General features: G+C 32.5%; 1 protein-coding gene across 2 annotated transcripts; it reads left to right on the top strand.

Annotated features, from left to right (window-relative positions):
* The first annotated feature begins 1,099 nt into the window (after positions 1-1,099).
* Positions 1,100-18,419, top strand: LOC113857984 (mRNA-decapping enzyme subunit 2). Of its 2 annotated transcripts, XM_027490352.1 has the most exons (9): positions 1,100-1,175; positions 1,265-1,380; positions 1,979-2,130; positions 2,818-2,945; positions 9,725-9,820; positions 10,034-10,186; positions 17,188-17,291; positions 17,379-17,446; positions 17,789-18,418. In XM_027490352.1, the coding sequence occupies exons 2-9, from the start codon at positions 1,301-1,303 to the stop codon at positions 17,968-17,970; spliced, it is 963 nt and encodes a 320-aa protein (XP_027346153.1). In that variant the 5' UTR covers positions 1,100-1,175; positions 1,265-1,300; the 3' UTR covers positions 17,971-18,418. The 2 variants fall into 2 exon arrangements, with proteins under 2 accessions (XP_027346153.1, XP_027346151.1); XM_027490350.1 differs by having other exon boundaries at positions 1,156-1,380; positions 17,789-18,419.
* The last annotated feature ends 1,638 nt before the right edge of the window (positions 18,420-20,057 follow it).

The following is a 20,057-nucleotide window of genomic DNA, read 5'->3' as shown; positions in this document are numbered from 1 at the left end:
AAAATAATTATAATGATCTAAGATGACGTTTTGATACTTAATTTTTGATTATAATAAATATTTAATAATAAAATTTTTTAATAGACAATCACAAAATAAAATATGACATAAATTAAATTTATGTTTAAAAATATTAAGGGATGTAATTTTTTTTTTTGCTAATGGATATAACTGTATTTTTATATTATAAAAAAATTTCTGTTCCTATGAAAAACTAAAAATTTACACTCCTCTCCTTAGGGTATTTTTTTTGAAAAACTTAATTAAATAATAATTTTAAAAATATTTTAAAATTTTGCTATAGTAAACATGAAAAATTAACATTTCTAACTTAAAATTTTTAAAAAACTTAAAAGAATTTCGTACCATACATGATACATCCTTTAAAGTTACTGTAAATAAGAATTTTTTAAGAAATAATATTTCCTTTTTTATTATGTCGTAGGATTTCTTTTATATTAAATATTTATTTTTTGAATTTAATCTTAAATTAAAATTTAATATTTTTAATATAATAATAAATTTAATAATTAAATTATATTATTTAAATTTTAAAATAATTGTATAACATAAGCAAGCAACTCCTATATATAATTTGCGAATAATAATTTTAGAACGAGAGTGATTTTGGAAGAATTCTTACAAACGAGTGTTTTTTTAACATATTCTTAAATAAGATTTCTCTACTTTTAAATCGTATAAAGTAGTTTTTTATATCATATTTATTTTATAATTCAATGTTAATTTAAAATTTTGACAATTTATTTAATATAATAATTTTTATTTTTAATAATTATAATATTTTATTTTAAAATATATTAAATATAAAAATAGTCCTGTAATATTTTATAACTATTTATTTAAAATTTTTAATTTATAATATCCGTAGAGTATATAAAAAACTAATTTAATTTAATTTAATTTATTTTTAATAAATACAAAAATCAATTACATAAAAAAACTAACTAAATTATTACTTATAATAAAAACCTGATATAATAAAAAAGCAGGAGATTCAAAAAGCTCGCGGTTAATTTTAAAATTGAATTGAAGCATTTGGTTAAAAGAATATATAAGAAGTTAAAATGTTGAGAAAGTCATAATTGTAATTAGAAAGGGCCCTATATCTAAGGCGAGCAAGATCCGGTTCGAGGGAGAGCCGAACGCTGTTTACTGTAAGCAGCTGATAGAAGATTGTGGAAGAAGCTTTTCCCTTTTGAGATTATTATCAATAATTTTATTTCTAAGGTTTGTTTGGCTTTAGGGTTTGAGAATCGACACTGGAAAGGCTTTCGCAGGCATGGCTAATCATCACCGTTCTCCGAGTGCTTCCTCTAAGAACGGTCTTCCACCTCAAGAACTCCTTGACGATCTCTGCAGGTCCCTCTCTCTTTCTCTTTTCTCGCTTCTCTGTTAACACCCTTTTCCCTTCTTTTCTTTTTCTTTGACTCTTAAATTGTTCTTAATTTCTGTTTTTCTATCCACATTAGAAACATTTCTGCTGTCACTGTAAATTTGGGTTGTAAGATAATGGCTATCGTAAACTAAGCTTCAAGCAGTAGATGATGGTTTTTTCCTTTGCTGATTTGTAAAATTATTGCTTGCTATACTGCTATGCAACTTTTGAAAGAGAAGGTTCTGCTGGAAAAGAACTATTACATTTTCAGTTTTGCAACTGCCTATTTGTGGATTACTCAAAGGGTAATTCTTTTTGCTAGTGTAACCATTTGTTTTTTTTTTTTTTTCTCTTTTTTCTAATATCAGTCGAGATTTTTGAAATGATTTGACTTACATGTACAGTGTGATATGTTTTTATTATATTCTGTTCTATGTTCTGTGATTCTGTGTCTTCCAATTCTGTAACACACAGAAGTTATTTGCCATTAATACTATTCGCTTGATTTGTGCGTAGAATTGTGTGTTCCTGTGTTTAGTTAGTTTTTCTCACGAAAATCCCTTTCATGTTTTTATATTGCAGCCGATTTGTGCTAAATGTGCCACAGGAAGATCTTCAGTCATTTGAAAGGATCTTGTTTCTTGTGGAGTATGCACATTGGTATTATGAGGATAATTCTGTAGAAAATAATCCATCTCTGAAATCATTAAATCTGAAGGAGTTCACTTCTTTATGTATCCTTACTATATCTTTTCTGTTTTCAGTCCTTTCAGTTTACAGTAGCAAAATATAAGTTTTCACTTTATACCTTTTGACTAATAATTTATGAACAATTCTTTCATAGTTTCATGCACACCATTCTTTCATACTTTTCATTAAACAAGGGAAAATCACATGGCAAACTATGTGAAATGAGAGAATGTGAGCAGAGGACATGGATTATCCATAGTAAATACATTCCTAAAACAACCAAGCCCTTTCCTGCTTTCTAGGTAGGATTAGGTACATGGCACAAAAAGATGTTGACAGGATCCGATCTGCATCAGGAAAACCTTACCTCCTCGCCTTATTATTTTCTTCATAAAATCCTATGCATTGTTGCTTGAGTTCATCAATGAATATTGGGTTTATGCTCAGCTTGTTAACTGTGCTCATGCTTGTGCATGGTGACTCACTGACAAATATTAACGCAATGTGATATTGGAATCATGTTGGTCTCCAATTTCATCTTTTGACCAGGTGAGAGGGGGCTATCCCTTTTATGATTTACTCTTTATTAGACGTTATAAGGCTTAGTTGATTAGGCATTACAAAAAATAAAGCTAGGCATCATGGCAGTTTGTTTTTATTGTGGTAATCTGATAATCTCTCTATCTGCATCAATTTGTATATTAGACACCATTTTCCTTAATGTTTAGCAGTGTTCAATAGTTGTGATGTTTTGAAGCCTTATGTGGCCCATATAGACGATATTTTCAAGGACTTCACTTCCTACAAGGTTCGAGTACCTGTAACAGGGGCAATAATTCTTGATGAAACGTATGAAAGGGTAAGCCAAGAGTAAATGCTCTTAGCTGTACCAATTTTTTTCTTTTGAAGTAAGGCAAATCTGTTTGCGCACCTTGTTTTCTAGTGCTTGGGGCTTACCTCTATGGTATAACTATGGCCCTGAATTAATATTTTTTTTGCTTTAAACTAATTTATGTTACTTTGTTCTCATTTCTTCCTTTGTTTTGATGTTTAGTTACAATAGTTAGTCAGTGTGTATGAATATGAACTATGAAGCACATGGTTAAAGTCTGGTGACTGGTCAATTCCAAATTATTTATGTGCCAAAGATGGCTGTAAGGAGGATGAATGTTGCCGGCTGGTTGCCATTAAAATGATTAGACACTTTCAAATGTAAATTTTGAATAAAAGAATGGTGAAGGTGATAGGTAAGTCCATAGTTAGTTAGAGGTGTAATTAGTGTTTCAGGAGTTAGTGTGTTTTGGATTATCTGAAAAAATAAATTATTCTAATAATTGATTATTATGATAATTGATTATACAAATAAGTTTTAGGATTAATTACAATTTTGGTCCCTCTGGTTTGACACTTGTTTGATTATGGTCCCTCTAGTTTATCATTTGTTTTGACTTTTGTCCCCTAACTTTTAATTACACAATTTTAGTCTCCGTATTATTTTTTTAAATTTTGCATTTATTAACCTGCTATTCAAATTTTAACTAAGTGATGAACTGGTTGTTTATTATATTAAAGTCTCCATTATATTTTGTTGTTAAATATGTTTATGAGTTTATGCGCTATGTATAAAGAAGAAAATTTTGAGAGAAATTCATTAGGGGATCTGAGAGCGATACAAATAAACAAAGGGCATTTGAACATGAAAATTATAGAGCAAAATACTGACTCCACATCAGTGCACATTATCATGGGACAGTATTTCAGCAAGGTTAGTCAAATGATTTCAGATACATCAGTATAATTAACATCTACTTCATTACTCTGTTAAAATTTGAATGACGAGTTAATGGATGCAATTTCTTTGTTCTAAAAATAGGGGAACCAGAATTGCAGAAGTTTCAAAACTAGTGGGACTAAAATTGTGCCATTACAAGTTGAAGGACCAACATTAAACAAGTACCAAACTAAGGGAACCAAAATCTGCAGTAAGAAATTGGAGGACTAAAGTTGAATAAGTGTCAAACTAAAAGGACCAAAATTGCAATTAAGCCTAAGTTTTATGTTTGGATGTGTTAAGCAAAAATTAATTTTAAAAAATAATCTATTCTGTTTGGATTGAATAAAAGAATAACTATTTTCAGGGTAAAATTAGAAAAGGATATGAAGTTATGTGTAATAGTTAGTTTTGTATTTAAAATAATTAATAATTAAGGATAATAAATTGATAAATAAATTAAAAAAAGTTAATATTTTTAATAATAAGCTTCAAAATTTTTCTTATCTAAAATAAGTTGTTTCCTTAATAAAAAAGTAATCAAAGATTATAAGAGCTGATTTTCTAAAAGTTACCAAACAAGATTGACAAGTATTTGTTTTCAAAATAATCAACCAAAATAATTCAATTCAAACACACAGCTAGCTAGTTTTTTATATTTGTGTTTTGCTTGGCTGGGACCTGGGACAGAGAAGAATTCTGGAAGATTACTTAAAAATAAGAGGACAGGTTGAGAGAGGGGGGATCTTATTAATTGAGAGGAGATTGGGGCCTTTTGACATTGGGAGAGAACTAGGTTTCTTTAATACCTGAACTGTACTGGAGTTTCTTATTTTAAGGAGTCTTTTTTCAATATCTGAACCAGTTTCTATGAGAAGGAGGGCAAAAGCCATAACCTTTTCTAAATCATAAGGAAGCAAAGTAATTTAGGACCCTACTGCTTAGGGGAGATGAAGTAGTTCTTTCCATGATCCCATCATATTGTACATGCAGTCAATTCTTAACCAGTAGCATGGTTGCTAAAGCTTTATTTAGTGAAATAATCGCTTATTTTTTGAGAGCTCTTTCTGCAAGCTAAAATGAATGAAAGATTAATTTACTAAAATAAGCAAAACCAGATATACATTTGGTTTCATTACTCAACTTGATTAGCTTATTTGGAAAACAGGATATCAGCTAGAGATATAACAGGGCCATCTAAAGGCAAACACTTATCCTAATCGGCATATAATATTTAAAATAAAATTTTACTCCCTTCTAGAAGTTGCTGTTGGAATTAGTCCTTAAAAGATTTTGTAAGCTTTAGTCCCAAGAGAAATTAAGCGATTAAAAAATTAATTCTTGGTTTTAATCTATGTTTATTTATTATTGAGTTAGCTAACAGAATTTCAATTTTGTAGTGTCACATGTGAAGCATTCATTATACCCTTATTCTCATCAACATAAGAATTTTTTTTAAAATTATGTTTCTTATTTATTCTCATTTACTTTAATCTAAAGACAAAGACCTTTAGACGGGCAAGATATAAAATGATAGTATATGTGAGAATATTGGAGTAGCACTTATAGTAGAAAAGATGACTAAAAACCGGTTAAGGTGGTTTGGTTACGTATAGAGAAGACTATTGGATGCACTAGTGAGAAAATTGGATGACATGACTTTTAGTATGGTAAAAAATGATAGAGGGAGATCCAAAAAAATCTTAGCGAGAGAAAGTTATTAAAAGAGACCTTTAGATTAATAATATTTTTGAAAATTTGGGTTTTGACTTGAACTCAATGTCATTGTGTGATCTATGTAGTCATCCTTACCTAGTGGGATAAGGCTTGATTGTTGTTATAAAGAAAAACCAATTTTTATCTGCTTACTTTATTAGGGTCTGAATTCTACAAACCTATTTTGGAGACTAATTCCTAATGCAACAACTTTCATAGGGACTAAATTTATTTAAGCTTTTATTTTAAAATATTTTTAAATACTTTGTATTGATGAGGATAAAGTTCTATCATATGTTTGTCATATGATAGCACTGAGTTGAAGCTTTGTTAGTCAACCTAATACTTGTTCAATTTGTTAGAGACTAGATCTTGACAAAAAATTTTTAGGGACTAAACCAAATAGCTTCTTAACTTCAAATTTTAAATTATCAACTTTGGTGTGTTTAGTTACGCACAATGTTGTCAAGATCGGGATTTTACCTAGGATTGGGAGGGGATCAAAAATCATAAATCTTGGGATTGTAAAATAGATCGTAAGATCCTACTAAACATGTAAAATTATACTTAAAACATATATATATATATATATATATATATATATATATATATATAAAATATACATAAGGAAATTAACATCTAAATCACATAATTTAATTAAATATAACTTAAAAGACATAGATTTTAGATCTAATACAACACATAATTAGTCAAACTAGTACTAATCTATTACAATAAATTTTGCAAACTCCAATCAGGATAATCATCTTCTAAATAGTTATCTTTATCAATATCATCCACATTAGCCTCATCATTATCATCAGCATGTGGAAGGTTCAAATCATCCATAGGTGTACTTGCACTATCAACACTACTACTTGTTTCTTTATCTTGAATTAAATTCTCATCTAAATTCATATTTGATATTAGCTCATTCTCCTCCTCTACAATCCAATTATCATTTCAAAGTTAGGCTCTTTTCTCCTCTTGATACTATTGCCTAATTTTGAGTTTGTCATGACAAATACAACATCATTTATCATTTTTTGCTTTAAATGATTTTTTGTTGTTGGTGTGAACCTAAATATCAACAATATTAACTAATAATTTAACACAATAATTAAAGTAGTCCACTTGGTAGTTTTAAGAAATAACTTACTATTTTAAAAGCACTCTAATTACGCTCATAACCAAATGAGTTACATGTCAAGTTCAATACATGAATGACAAATCTTTGTAACTCTTGATGTTTTCCAAAATAAGATTCTCACCATTGTGCTGGAATTTTCACTTTCATTCTAGTAATTACTAATTTTGTATCACAATATCTTTTTTTCGCTTTAAAATACTTTAGTTGACCATTGATCTTATTCACTTCATCCATGTTTTTTACCATTCTTTCTAACCACTCATATAATCAACGTTTAACTTCAAAATCCGAAGTATAATGCAAAATTGGGTTATGGTAGTAGCCTACAGCACGTAAAGGTCTATGCAATTGGTTGTCTCATCTTTCATCAATTATCTCCCATAGTGATATGAAATTAGAGATTAAAGAATGAAAAACAAAAAAGAGTTTTTAAAAACAAAAAAGAGTTTTTAAACCAAAGCTATAAATTATCAAAATAAAATAGTCTAATATACCAATTTTTAACATCATTGAAGTTGGTTTGAATTTTTTCCTTGGCTCGATTCATTTCCTCATAAATGAAACCTATGGTTGGCTTGTCTTTTGAATCCACCAGATGCAACACTCTAATTAAGGGATAAACACCTTTTAAACAATTTAGAATATCTTTGTAAAACTTTTTATTTATGACTAGATTTTCTACAACCATTCTATCTTTCGTTTTGCCAAACTTACTATCCTTTCATTCTTTGGATGTAAACATTCTCAAAAATGATCTTTTATTATCATTCAAGCATTCTAAAGTTAAGTAAGAAGTTGCAAAACATGTAGTTTTACGTTTAATTAAATCTATACTTTGAGTAAAGCTATGCAACAAAGATATAAGACCAGTTCTAGAATAGATGTAAGTTGTGACTTTTTTCCTGTTTGCAATAGTTTCTTTATGTAATGATATCTTTTTCTCAAAATCCTTCAACATAAAATCAATGCAATGTGCAGCATAAAGTGTCTAATAAAGCCTTTTCCTCTTCTCCATCAACATTTCTCCTGTTGTCTTATAATTTGCAGTATTATTTGTTACAATTTGTACTACATTTGCTTCTCCAACAATATCATCTATCATCTTAAAAATTGTTTGCTGTTTTGCATATGTTAGATGCATCAATAGACTTAAAAAATACAGTTCTTGTAAGATTATTTACCAAAAAATTAAGTATAGTCCTCTTTTTGTCGATTCATCCATCAGTCATTATGGTGCATCCAGTTTTTTCCATGTAGCTTTGTGCTTTTCTAAAATGTTGTTGGTCTTCTCAACTTTTTGCTTTAAATATTTTATCCGAATCTCATGGTAGGAATAGGATGGTGGCTTAAATCCAATACCATATCGAGCAATCCACTCACATATCTTTTTAAATTCTTCACTTTTCACAATATTGAAAGAAATTGTATTATTGTAAAAAAATGAAGTAATTTCTAAACATGCATCTTCTCTCAAACCTTGCTTAAAAATTGAATTAATAGTAGATTGGGTGGTCACTCTTCTTTTCTTAAAAAGAGTTGTTGGACTCTCAACATTATCTTGTATTTTTCTTTTGCCCACATTTTCAAATTCATCAACATCACCTTCTTTTCCCTTTTCTTCAAGCTCTTGCTGTGTGTGTGTTTTTTTTTTTAATGAATTTTTCTTGCAATTTAACAACAATGTCCCACATTTGTTTTCGAACATCATCAGGGACCGCCATACAAGTTCTAACATTTTGCTTTATTCCTGCTAAATGATGTTTGAAACAATAAACTCCTCTAATATATTTCTTTCTCACAATTTTGCATTTGATTCTTTTAACATCTCCAAAAACAGAAATGCCATGGTTCCACGCTACATCATTTCTTGTTCCATCGATATTGTTTAATTTTGATCTTAAACTTCCATTTCCACCAACAATACTACTCCTTACAGCTCCACTTGATTGAATCCCCTCCTTTTCCATAGCCACTAACTTCCTAATATTATCTGCCATGCAGCAATGAAAGAGTAAAAACATAGGGGAAATGAAGAACCGAGACCCATGCAGATCCACCCGCACATAACTGAGACAGACACCCCCACATAGAACCACCCACACCCATGGAGAATTGTGAAACAGAGCAGCGAACCATAATAGCAAACCAGAACAGCAAACACCAACCAGACCAGCCTGAAACACACATTGTAAAAGTTGCAAAATCAGAATCCAAACAGAGAGAAGATGAGAGATTGCGTGTTGTCCAATGGTTGCACGAGAAGCACGGTTCACAATAGAGAAGATATGAGAATGGGTGTCGCACAGAAGAGAGAAGATGAGAGAATGGAAAAAAATTGGGGAAAAAATTACCCTAGAACTGTTTTTAAAAACTGGGTCACAAAAACCCGACCTAGAAACCCAACCTGCAAAAGCCCAACCTAGAAATCCAAGTCCAGAAACTGACCCAGAAACTCGCGCCCATGATCGGATCTGATCGGATCGCCGATCCTACGGTCCTAAGAGAGAAGATTGGGATCTCATTCGATCTTACAGATTTACGATCCCAAATCCGATCAAGATTGCAAGGGAGGTTTCAGATCGTAAAATCGTACAATCTTGCGATTTTAATCATGATTTTAACATTAGTTACACAGCTTAATTATGGTTTTATTCAATAAGCTATGTTTACATAAGGGTTTATGTCATAAATTTGGCCATAAATTTTATTGGAATAAGTTCAAATGGACTTATTTTGATATGTTATACTAAGAAACTTGTTTAAATAAGCCAAAAGAGCTTATGAAGTCAAGTTATATAAGTTGCCTGTAAACTCTTTCAAATGCTCATTTTTCTAAAAGGGGATGTTTCATGTTCAAGCTTATGTATATTACAATTTGACATCAAATTCTCTAGTTTTGAGCAAGTAGTTGTCCAGTGCTTCTCCTTGGGACTTAAAATATTTCTTTGAGTTGTTTATTGCTATGTTGATCCATATTTATTTACATGCCTGCTGTTGACAGTGCATACTAGTGAAGGGATGGAAAGGTTCGAGTTGGAGCTTCCCACGTGGCAAAAAGAGCAAAGATGAAGAAGATCATGCATGTGCCATTAGAGAAGTATGCATGCTTCTTTAGAGCTTCACTTTCTTAATCTTGTCATGAATAACACTTTTTCTATGTGCTTTTGGACTGTACGCCTTGGAAAGATAAATACCTACACACAAAATTGATATTGATTGAAATATCTAGGTAATATGAATTAGCTGATTCTTATCTTACTAGGAGTCTTGACTTAGTTTTTTTCCCTGCTTTTGTTTGTGGTGAATGCAGGTCATGGAAGAAACAGGTTTTGATGTTTCAAAACTTCTTAGCAAGGATGAATACCTGGAAGTTATTTTTGGACAACAGAGAGTGAGGCTTTACATTATTGCTGGTGTGAAAGATGACACATCATTTGCTCCACTTACCAAAAAGGAAATCAGTGTATGTAATTCTTTTTATGATGTTTTTATTTAATATTCCTATCATCATACTCCTGTTATTACCATTGAAGTTATGATAGGTTCAGGAGAGTGTACAATTGAAAGAAGTGGAAGGGAATAGGCAGGAAACCCACTAACTAACCAATTTTGGTGGTTATGACAGCTATAATTTTGTATTAGTTACTGTTATAAATAGTCATATATGATGGATTAGTGGAGTTATGTTCTTGTCATAGGTAATTGGGAAGACTTGGATAGTGGAATTCTCTTGAATAACCACCGGTGGTAATCAATTGTAATTCTTTCACCTAATTCTAAATCACTACCGCCCTGGAACTGATTCAGGAATTTGGGTTTTGTCAATAAAATCAGAAGTTTCTTTTGGTATTTTTACAAGTTCTATTAAGTTATCTTTAATAATTACAGAACTCTATTATCTTATGTAGTAGTTTAGGGTCAAATAAGAAATTAAATAGAGTGGAGAGAAGTTGTAAAATCATGATTTTAACTCAATTTCGAAAATAGAGAAACAGAAAGAAAAACAGAGGTTTCAAGTGCTAAGAAAGCAACATATAAAACCAATCTATCTGCATATTTCAAGTGAAATGGAAACACCCCAAAGCAGCCCCAAGCAAGTTGAACACCACTAGACCAAAATGTAGCTATTCTGCTCCAGCCTGATAGATATTGTAGAGAATTGCCAAATTTTGTGTTGTGTCAATTTTGAGTTTCAAGGTTGGAACGGAAAGGGGGCTTGGGTCGTAGGAGGATCAGTGGATTGTAATACAACTCTTAAGAGTCAACCAAAATGCTGAATTTTATTTAAATACATATTTATTTGAATAAAAATAGCATAGATAAAGAAACCCTTAAATCACACCAAACATGTAACAAACATAAAAGATTCATAAGGTCTTAAACAACTCAAAAGTCACAAGTTTTTGACTAAACAAAAGCAACACATAATATAACTAAAACATAAAAGAAAATAGGCAAACACTCCAACTATAAACAACTAACAAATCATTTAAGTTCCAATCACAATAATCCTTTTTCTTGTTGTCTTCATTTTTGTCATCTTCCATAACATCTCCCACCTTCAACGATCTCAAGCTCATCTAAATTAGGAATCTCCAAATCATTCAGAGATGCCAAGCCCAAATAATCATCTGCATTGATCCAAATCCATGTCCAAATATGAATTTTTTAGCATTCTCCACTATCCAATCATCATCAAAAGAAAGATCTTCCTCATCATACTCATTTGCTTTACTTGTTTCTTCTTGTCAATTTAGAATTGGTCATCACAAAGACAATATCATTCATTGTCTTTTGCTTCAAACGGTTTACTGTTTATTCTTTATGTGTGGATTTAAATAAAAACTAAATCAATTAAACACCTAATAAGGGTTCTAAGTTTAAGGATAAAATACCTTGTGAATCTAAATATTTATTATCTTAAATACATTCCAATTAGTCAGTAATGCTGCACCAGTATTGTCAAAATCACGTGTTGCATTGGTGTGTTTTCCTTGCTGAAGTGGCTTGGAGTGTCACGTTGAAGCAGCATCTCCAAATGTGTTAAACTTGTGTTTGAAGCAGGTCGTGTTGTGGACCTAACTTTTTAAAATAACCCTATCTTTTTAGGTCTTTTCAACTAACTATGCTTTTCTCAAATTGTTTACGTGTTTTTACTGTGTTGGAATTATTTAATTATAGTAATCCTGTAAATAGAGAAATTAATATCTTTGTAATTACTGTAACTACGTAACTCTATATTCTTATGATCCCTACTTTAGATATATGTTCTATTGTGTAGTTAAAAGACATGGATTCATCCTCTGTTTCTTGTTTTTTTTTTTTTTTTTTTTTTTTTTTCTCAACATGATATTTAGAGCCTAATGTAGGATAACCCTAATCCATGATTACCCTGTGGGCCCACTGCTTGTTGATACAATTTTTTCCCAAAAATTGTTCGTATTCATAGTTTTTGACAGTTTTTGGCTGTTTGGACATTGAACCGCTGTGCATACTGTTCTGGCTACATTTTAGAGACATTTTTTTTTTCCTGGCGACCACCCTTAGATCTGGTTTGTCATGCTCAGTTCAGGCTGTCCCTGAAGTTTTGGGCCAACCAAAGGTCCCATGTGTGCCTTCTCTTCGGTTATCTCTCCTTGCTGCACCACTGTCAGTGTGCAATGTATTTGGCACTGTTTCTGGCCACCGTAGGCTGTTGTACTCTGATTTATCCTTTATTCTTTGCCCAGGTTGTGGATTCCTTTTTTCTTTTTGCATTTCTTGCCCTTGTATGTTTCACACTGGCCCATGGCTGCCTCTACCCCTTTGAAAGCATACATTCCTATTTTCAGCAACTATGTGACTGCCCCTTTTCATTGGAAAAGCTGGATGGGAGTAATTACGCCATATGGGCTTTCGACGTCAAACTTTGGCTCGAAGGTCAAGGTTATGTTGATCATCTCAATACTAAGGATGACTCCATGGATGCAATTGAACAACCTAAATGGAATAAAATTGATGCTCCGCTTTGTAGCGTCATTAAATCTACTATTTATCCTTCTATGAAGCAAATTTTTTGCCCTCATGAGATGTGAGTCTGTTTGGATTCAGGCTAAAGACTTGTGTATACCAATGACACTGAGTGCCTTTATGGGGTTTGTCAAAATCTTATGAATGTTTTTGCTCCTCAATGATTTGATGGCTCCACTACTGGATATTTGGGTCAAGTGACCCACATTTTCCTTGACTTGAATGAAGTCTTGCCGCTTGCTACTCAACAAGTAAGGATTGTGAAAATGGTCTACAACTTTTTATGTTACTTGCTTTGTATGGTTTGCTTGCAGAGTATTCTGTTATTTGCGATCAAATTTTAGGGTCGCCTACTATACCCACTATAGATTTTGCATGGTCTACCTTGTTATTGATACCAGCTAAAGCCCCATCTATTTCTATAAATGTATCTTTTGCTTCTACTTTGTCAAACTCCTTTGCCTTAGTCTTACAAAGTAGTGATTGTACTCATTCTCGCAAACCAAACAAATCTCGTTCTCGCTTTAAGTGTGACCAATGTTACAAGGAGGGCCACACAATTGACTAGTGTTTTGCCTTGCCTTATGGTTGCCCTCTAAGAGCAACGAATGTTGTCCAATCCACACCTTTTGACCTTGCACCTTCGACTGGACCACCAACACTTGTTCCTTCATTGTTACAGTGAATTTCTTCGATGGTTGGAGGAGTGTGAGGCCTCTAGTTCCATTGCCTTTGTTGTGCATGCGGGTAATTCTTTTGTTGATGTTTCTCACTCTTCCTTCCTTAGCCCATGGGTCTTTGATTCTGGGGCTACTGACCACATTACTAGTAATAAATCTATTTTATTGTCACTATTTTTACAATTGATTATTTATTCTCTGTCACAATGGCTAATGGGTCCCAAACACAATCTTAGGGTATTGGTACTGTCTATCATTATCTATCCCTCTCTATTGATTATGTTCTTTATGTTTCTATTTTTAACTCACTATCCATTAGTCGTCTCACTTGTTTCCTTGATTATATCATCTTTCACTAAAAATTTTGTTTTCCTTGATCGACACCTGATGTGAGTCTCATGTCCTGTACTAGTTAAATACTTTTGCTCATGACTCATGTTGGTTTGGCAGTTGATTTTCCTTCTCATTCATGCTCAGTTAGGACATATCAGTTTAACCAAGTTACAACAACCAGTACCAAGACTTTCCAAGTTATTTACTATGTCCTATGAGTTGTGTCATTTAAAAAAACATACTTGTGGTTCTTTTAGTAGTCGTATCCATCATCGTTCTACTTTTCCTTTTTCTTTAATTTACACTGATGTGTGGAGTCCAAGTTGTATTGTAGTTACTTTAGCATCAAAATATTTTGTTACCTTTATTAATTATTATTCTAGATGTACTTGGTTAATGAAAGATCATTTTGAGTTATTTTCTATTTTTAAAACTTTCTTTTTTGAAATTAAAACTTCATTTGTTGTTCTAATTCGTACTTTACAAAGTGATAACGCTTGTGAATAGTTATCTAATCAATTTCAAAATTTTATGGCTTCTTAACGTATCCTTCATTAGACCTCTTGTGCTTGTAGTCTACGACAAAATGGGTTGTTGAACAAGAAAAATAGACATCTTATTGAAGTTGCTTGTACTCTATTGTGTCATAGTCAAGTTCCTCATCATTTTTAGAGTGATGTTCTTACTGCATGTTACTTTATTAATAGAATGCCATCCTCCGTTCTTTCTGCTAATGTTACTTTATTTGAATCTGTTCCTTTGGTTATATCTAGTCCTCCTGTTTCAGTCTCTGAGTCTACTTCTTCCCCCCTCTAGTTTAACTATCTTACACCAGAACCATCTTATGCTTTTGCAGAACCATTCTTTGTGTTCTCTGCAGGTGTTTTACAGTTGCCAGCCTCTCTTTGTATTGCCAATGTTCGATGGACCTAATTTTGACTTGCTTCCAGTGCCATTCATCCTCTCTCTTCCGAGCTTGCTTGCTGAAACTGAACTTCCCATTGCTCTTTATAAATATATATGCTTTATTCATAATCTCTTTCCTCATTATATTTTTTTGACTTACTATCGTTTGTTCTTTTCCCATTATACTTGTTTGTCTTCCTTGTCCTCTGTTTCTATTCCTTAGTCTACAGGTGATGCTCTCTCTCATCTTGGTTGGAAACAAGCAAGGGTGGATGAAATGTGTGCTATTTAGAATAATGGTACTTTAGAACTTGTTCCTCTTCCTCCTAGGAAGTCTCTTGTTGGTTGTAGGTGGATCTATATGGTCAACGGTGGTGTTGACGGTAAGATTGATCGCCTTACTACTCATTTGGTGTCCAAAGGTTATACATAGATATTTGGCTTGGACTATGGTGACACTTTCTCTCCTATAGCCAAAATGACATCTGTTCAGTTACTCATATCTATGGTTGTCATCTGTCATTGAACTCTTTTTCAACTTGATATCAAGAATGCTTTCTTATATCTTTTCAAAAAAAACTATGCTTTTCGCAAATTGTTTACATGTTTCTACCGTATCCCCTAACATTCTCCTTTGAAAATATAATTCTTTGGGTTTGTGGGTTGTGGTTTTGTGCCTGTCTCTCTGCGTTTTGTGTTCTGCTTCTGTGTTGTTGCTGCTTCATCCTTCTTTGGTTTTGCCCCTCTGCTTTTTCTGTCAGTGTTGCATTCCTTCGTCACTCTTCATGTTGTATTTTCCTTTGTGTTGTGTGCTCTATTGCTGCGTCCCTTTCCTATTGCTGTGTACTCTATTTTTTGTTTTCCAAAGATGGCAACAACTGGTAACAATAGTATTGCTGGCAGCGTTAATGAGGTTAGTTTGAGTGGGTCTGGTGGCAGTGGGAAAATACTGAAATGTACTCTTGCCTATGGGTGATGTGGGGTGGAAACGTGTTTCAATTAGTGTTAAAAAACGGTTATGATGGCACCATGACAGGTAATGATGGCATTTTTCTACCAAACTGCCATGACCATGGTGAAAAATTGCGGTTTTCAGTAGTGGCCCGATGATGGCTATTAGGCGCTTGGCGGTAACGGCAGCCAGGGCAGAAATGGCGTTCTTGACAGGAGAAACTGAGTTGGGCTATGGACCAACCCAGTCCAAAGAGAAAACCTGCGAGCCCAAACCTCAAATCACGCATCTCTTCTTTCTCTCTGTTCTTTGTCTCACATCTTTGAAAGGGAGTGTAAGTCTGATCTAGCCCTTGCTACAGTGTTGTTTAGGGCTTTTTTTAAGGGCAAAATGGACTTTTGCCTGCTTAAATTTTTTCCTCTCTTTTCAAGCAAGCGGTATGTACGCATGTTCTCTCTCGCACTTTTTTCTTCCTTCTCAAAAGCCTTCATCTCCTTTTTCACTATTTTTGCTGGAGAAGACATCCATTCCAGCTGTTTTTCAGCAACTGAGTGGAGGGCCCTGTTTTTTGGCATCTATTTTCCATTTTGCTTCTCTGGGCTCTGTTTTTCTGCTCCATTTAATTTTTCCCTCTCCCATTCTGTTTTTCTCCCCCATTTTTTTCGTTTTTCCTTGTTATTCTGTTTTATTGATTCTATTTTTCTCTTTTCACTTCCAAGCTTCTTCTCTATTTTTATTTTTAATTCTCTGTTTTTCTGTTATAACTTCAGCTTCTATTCTCTATTTTACAATCATTTTATTCTTTTTCTCTCAAAACTTCCTTTCTTTAATATGTAGTTATTTTTTTCAGTTTTGTATCACATTTTGCTATATATATATATATATATATATATATATATATATACAAAAAATTTTATTATGATCGCCATGCTTCAGCCACTGATAACATTGGTTTCAGTTCATGTGAGTATAAGAAAAATTAAGTACAAATATTGTGAGGTGTTCAATGGTGGGATTTATAGGTTAAAGCACCATTTGACTAGAACACAAAAGGTGGTTGGAGCCTGCACATAAGTTTGATGAAATTCCAAAGGAAATGTGGGCAATTTTATCCTCATTGCAAGAATGTTTGTTAAAGAAGTGCAAGAAAGTTTGATAAAGAAGTCAAACGGGTATGAAGGAAGAGTGAGTGATGCTGATGTTGAGCAAGTGGAGGAGAAAAAAGAAGGCTAGAGGAAACTCCAACAAGGTAGTAGTGATGTGAGGCTAGGATTGCGTTATCAATTTTCACTTTTCAGAAACAGAGATATCAAATAGAGTTGTTATGTACATTCTATATAATGCTTTGTTATTTCATCCTTTTTGGTGTGGGTGGGCAAGTGTTGCCAGTAATTTGAATCTTTGTTACTGAAATTTGGATCTGTATAGTTTGTTCCTTGCACCTCTAATTGAAAGTGTTGTTGCCAAGAATTTTCAAGTTGATTGTATTTCTTTGTTTTAAGTCAAAGTCATGATAAAATTGTTTTTGATTGACAACTGTTGGTGATAAGTATTAAGAATGCTGAGAAATTTTTATCTGTGCAGGAAATTGCATGGCACCGGCTTGATGAACTTCAACCAGCAAGTGATGAAGTGATATCTCGTGGGATCACTGGTCTTAAGCTTTATATGGTGGCCCCTTTTCTGGCGTGAGTACAACTGGATATGATTTTGATAGTTTTTGTGAATGTTCCATGGTTTGTTGAAATTAAAAAGGATTGACTACTTTAATGCAGATCTTTGAAATCGTGGATTTCTTCACACCAACCTGCTATGGCTCCAAGGCCTGATTTGCCTCTTAAAGGTAAGTTCTATTTTACCCAATTTCTTGTTGGTTACAAGCATCATTGATGTTTTTGTTTAACTGCCGAGGTCATAGGGTTGAAGTTCAGTTACTTATCTCTTGGCTGTTTTTGGACATGAGTTTATTCAGAGTTTAGGGTTTAAGGTTGAGAATGGAGAAGTGAAATGTTAGTATTGGATTTAGTTAGCTACGATATTTTGCAGATTGCTTTGCTACTACAGCTTGGAATAATGTTTGAAATTTAGTACTGCAAAGCATTCTTATTTCGATCCTTGTAGATTTTCCAAACTGTACATTCTTAAATTTGTAATGATTTGCTAACAATCCCTTACTTTTGTTAAGGAATTTCCGTATGGAAGGCAAAACACAGTTCTACCGGAAGTAGCTCCATAGTGGTGGACAGCCAGTCAACAAAACCCGAATCTGATTCTCATATTATTGATGTGGGACCTGGCAGGAGCTTTAGGAATTTCAAATTTGATACTGCCTCAATTATACAAGCAATGGAAGCTTCCTTTTCTTGAAAGTTCAGCAACCATCCTGTAAAGTTTCCCATGATTGAATCAATTCCCCCCCCCGTCTCATTCGTATGTCAAAGTTAGTAGTATTCTTTCTCCATTCTAATTAGGTTGCTGTACATGATGTTTCTCAAGTCGTGTGGTTGAGTAAAATGTACACTATGTACAGGAAGTATTTGTACCTAAATAGTACTCAGTTAGTGTGCTATCATCTGTAGAAGTCCAATGTAAAAGTTACGTTATTCCCCACATCTCATTGAAACTGATCTGAACGGTACTTCATGCCAGTTGTGGAAGTGGTCGATAGATATTACCATCTCAGGTTTCACGTGATTCTGTAAATGTTTTTTAGGTCTTACAATTATTAGTTAAGGAATTAATATATAGTTTTTTTTTTCTTTTTTTGGTTTTAAGTACATTGACAATTACAGTAATAATATATTAGTAATATTTTGATAAATGTCACGATTTTTTTTTATAGAGGATCTGCATTACTATTCTTAATTTAATTATTTACTTATAGGATAATGTACACATAGAAAAGGGAATATAAATCTTCAAAATTTGAACTTTAACATCTCAATCAATAGGATAGCAATGTTCTGAAGATAATTTCATATAGCTCAAAAGTTTACATAAATATATTTTTATACAATAGTTGTTTTGTGAAAAGTTCAAGATACAAGTTTTTGAATAATAATAGTTACATCATTGAAAACTAGAATTAAATAGTTTAGATTGATTATTTAGATCTAAACTAACAAAATAAAGTTATAATCTTTACAAATCTTTTAATTTCATGTCTTTTTCAGTCAGACTTTTCAGCATGAGAAATAGTTATAGTATCTATCACATTTGTTCACGTATCATAATACGATTATTATAAGACATACTAACATAGACAAAATAGCAAAGGTGAGTTTACTAAATAACAATCATGGTTATATTAGAAAGATGTGAATATAATTGTTCATATAATCATTATTTAGCAATTCTTTAACACCTTACTCAGCAGTATAACCCTTTTATTAACTCATTGAGTGCCAACAATTTCGATGATGATAACCATAATAACAATATCAACATCAATAATAACAACTCAGCTCCATTGGCATTAAAATATTAGTAAGTCTAGAAGAAACTTATAGCTCAGTGCTTTGCTTACCATTCGACATATTTGCCTACTGCTCGACGTGTGTGCCTACAACATTTCCATATAATTTCAACACCATCATAAAATAAACATTTAAATACATCATTCATGATGAAACATAATACATATATTATACTATAGAATGAAACAACATAAAATTTCATCATATACACATCATGTAACATCCCAATTTTTTTTTTGTGTTTATTATTGGCTTAGATATTCTCACCAATACTTAAGAAAATTTTAACGTGCTTACAATAAGTTCATATATATGCATATATTGTGAACTTCATCTTTACTTTTTTCATTCTTAACTTCGGTTTATATATATATATATATATATATATATATATATATATATATATCTGTGCGTGTGTGTGTGTGTGGGAATTGTAAGTAGAATTTTTTTTTATTTTCTTTTTCTTGTACCATGCATGCAGTAAAATATAGTGGTGTGGTTATTGGAGTTCCATGTACACCCACTCCACTTACCAAACATTGAACTGAAACTTTGACAAACCGTTTGCCTCCTTATTTGTCTATGACGAGTTGCAACATAAGAAACTCCTAATTCATTTCCGAATTGCATGAAAAAGGAATGCAGTGGCAATTTCCAGAAGTAACATGTGTACTCCCCACTCACATTAATACTCAATTTATAGAATAGCATGGCTAGAGTACATATGTAGATTTTAGGAAGACTGGGAGAATTTTTAGAATTGATTTGGCGACATAATGACATCTAGATTTCGTATTAAATGGCCATCTTTTCATCCATTGTAACACACCCTCCATCCACTTTGCTGGCTGCTGCAAAACACTCCACTTCAGCACTAGGAGAGATCAAAGCGGCCGAGATTTCAACTCACCATTATGGTGAGAAACTTCCCCTGTTAATCATGCAGAAATTAATGGCTTTTGAAAACATAAGAAAGGG

This window comes from Abrus precatorius, unplaced genomic scaffold (genome assembly GCF_003935025.1).
Source record: "Abrus precatorius isolate BTA unplaced genomic scaffold, Abrus_2018 Scaffold2, whole genome shotgun sequence".
Classification (NCBI taxonomy): Eukaryota; Viridiplantae; Streptophyta; class Magnoliopsida; order Fabales; family Fabaceae; genus Abrus; species Abrus precatorius.
The sequence above is the reverse complement of the archived record's forward strand: the minus strand, read 5'-3'. Positions and strand labels throughout refer to the sequence as shown.

What these genes read in the sequence shown, in the direction of transcription:
- LOC113857984 (XM_027490350.1), top strand. Translation starts at nt 1,301, where the DNA reads ATGGCTAATCATCACCGTTCTCCGAGTGCTTCCTCTAAGAACGGTCTT. An exon ending in ATGCATGTGCCATTAGAGAA is followed by an intron (nt 9,821 to 10,033) that starts GTATGCATGCTT and finishes TGGTGAATGCAG; the next exon opens with GTCATGGAAGAAACAGGTTT. An exon ending in TTACCAAAAAGGAAATCAGT is followed by an intron (nt 10,187 to 17,187) that starts GTATGTAATTCT and finishes TTATCTGTGCAG; the next exon opens with GAAATTGCATGGCACCGGCT.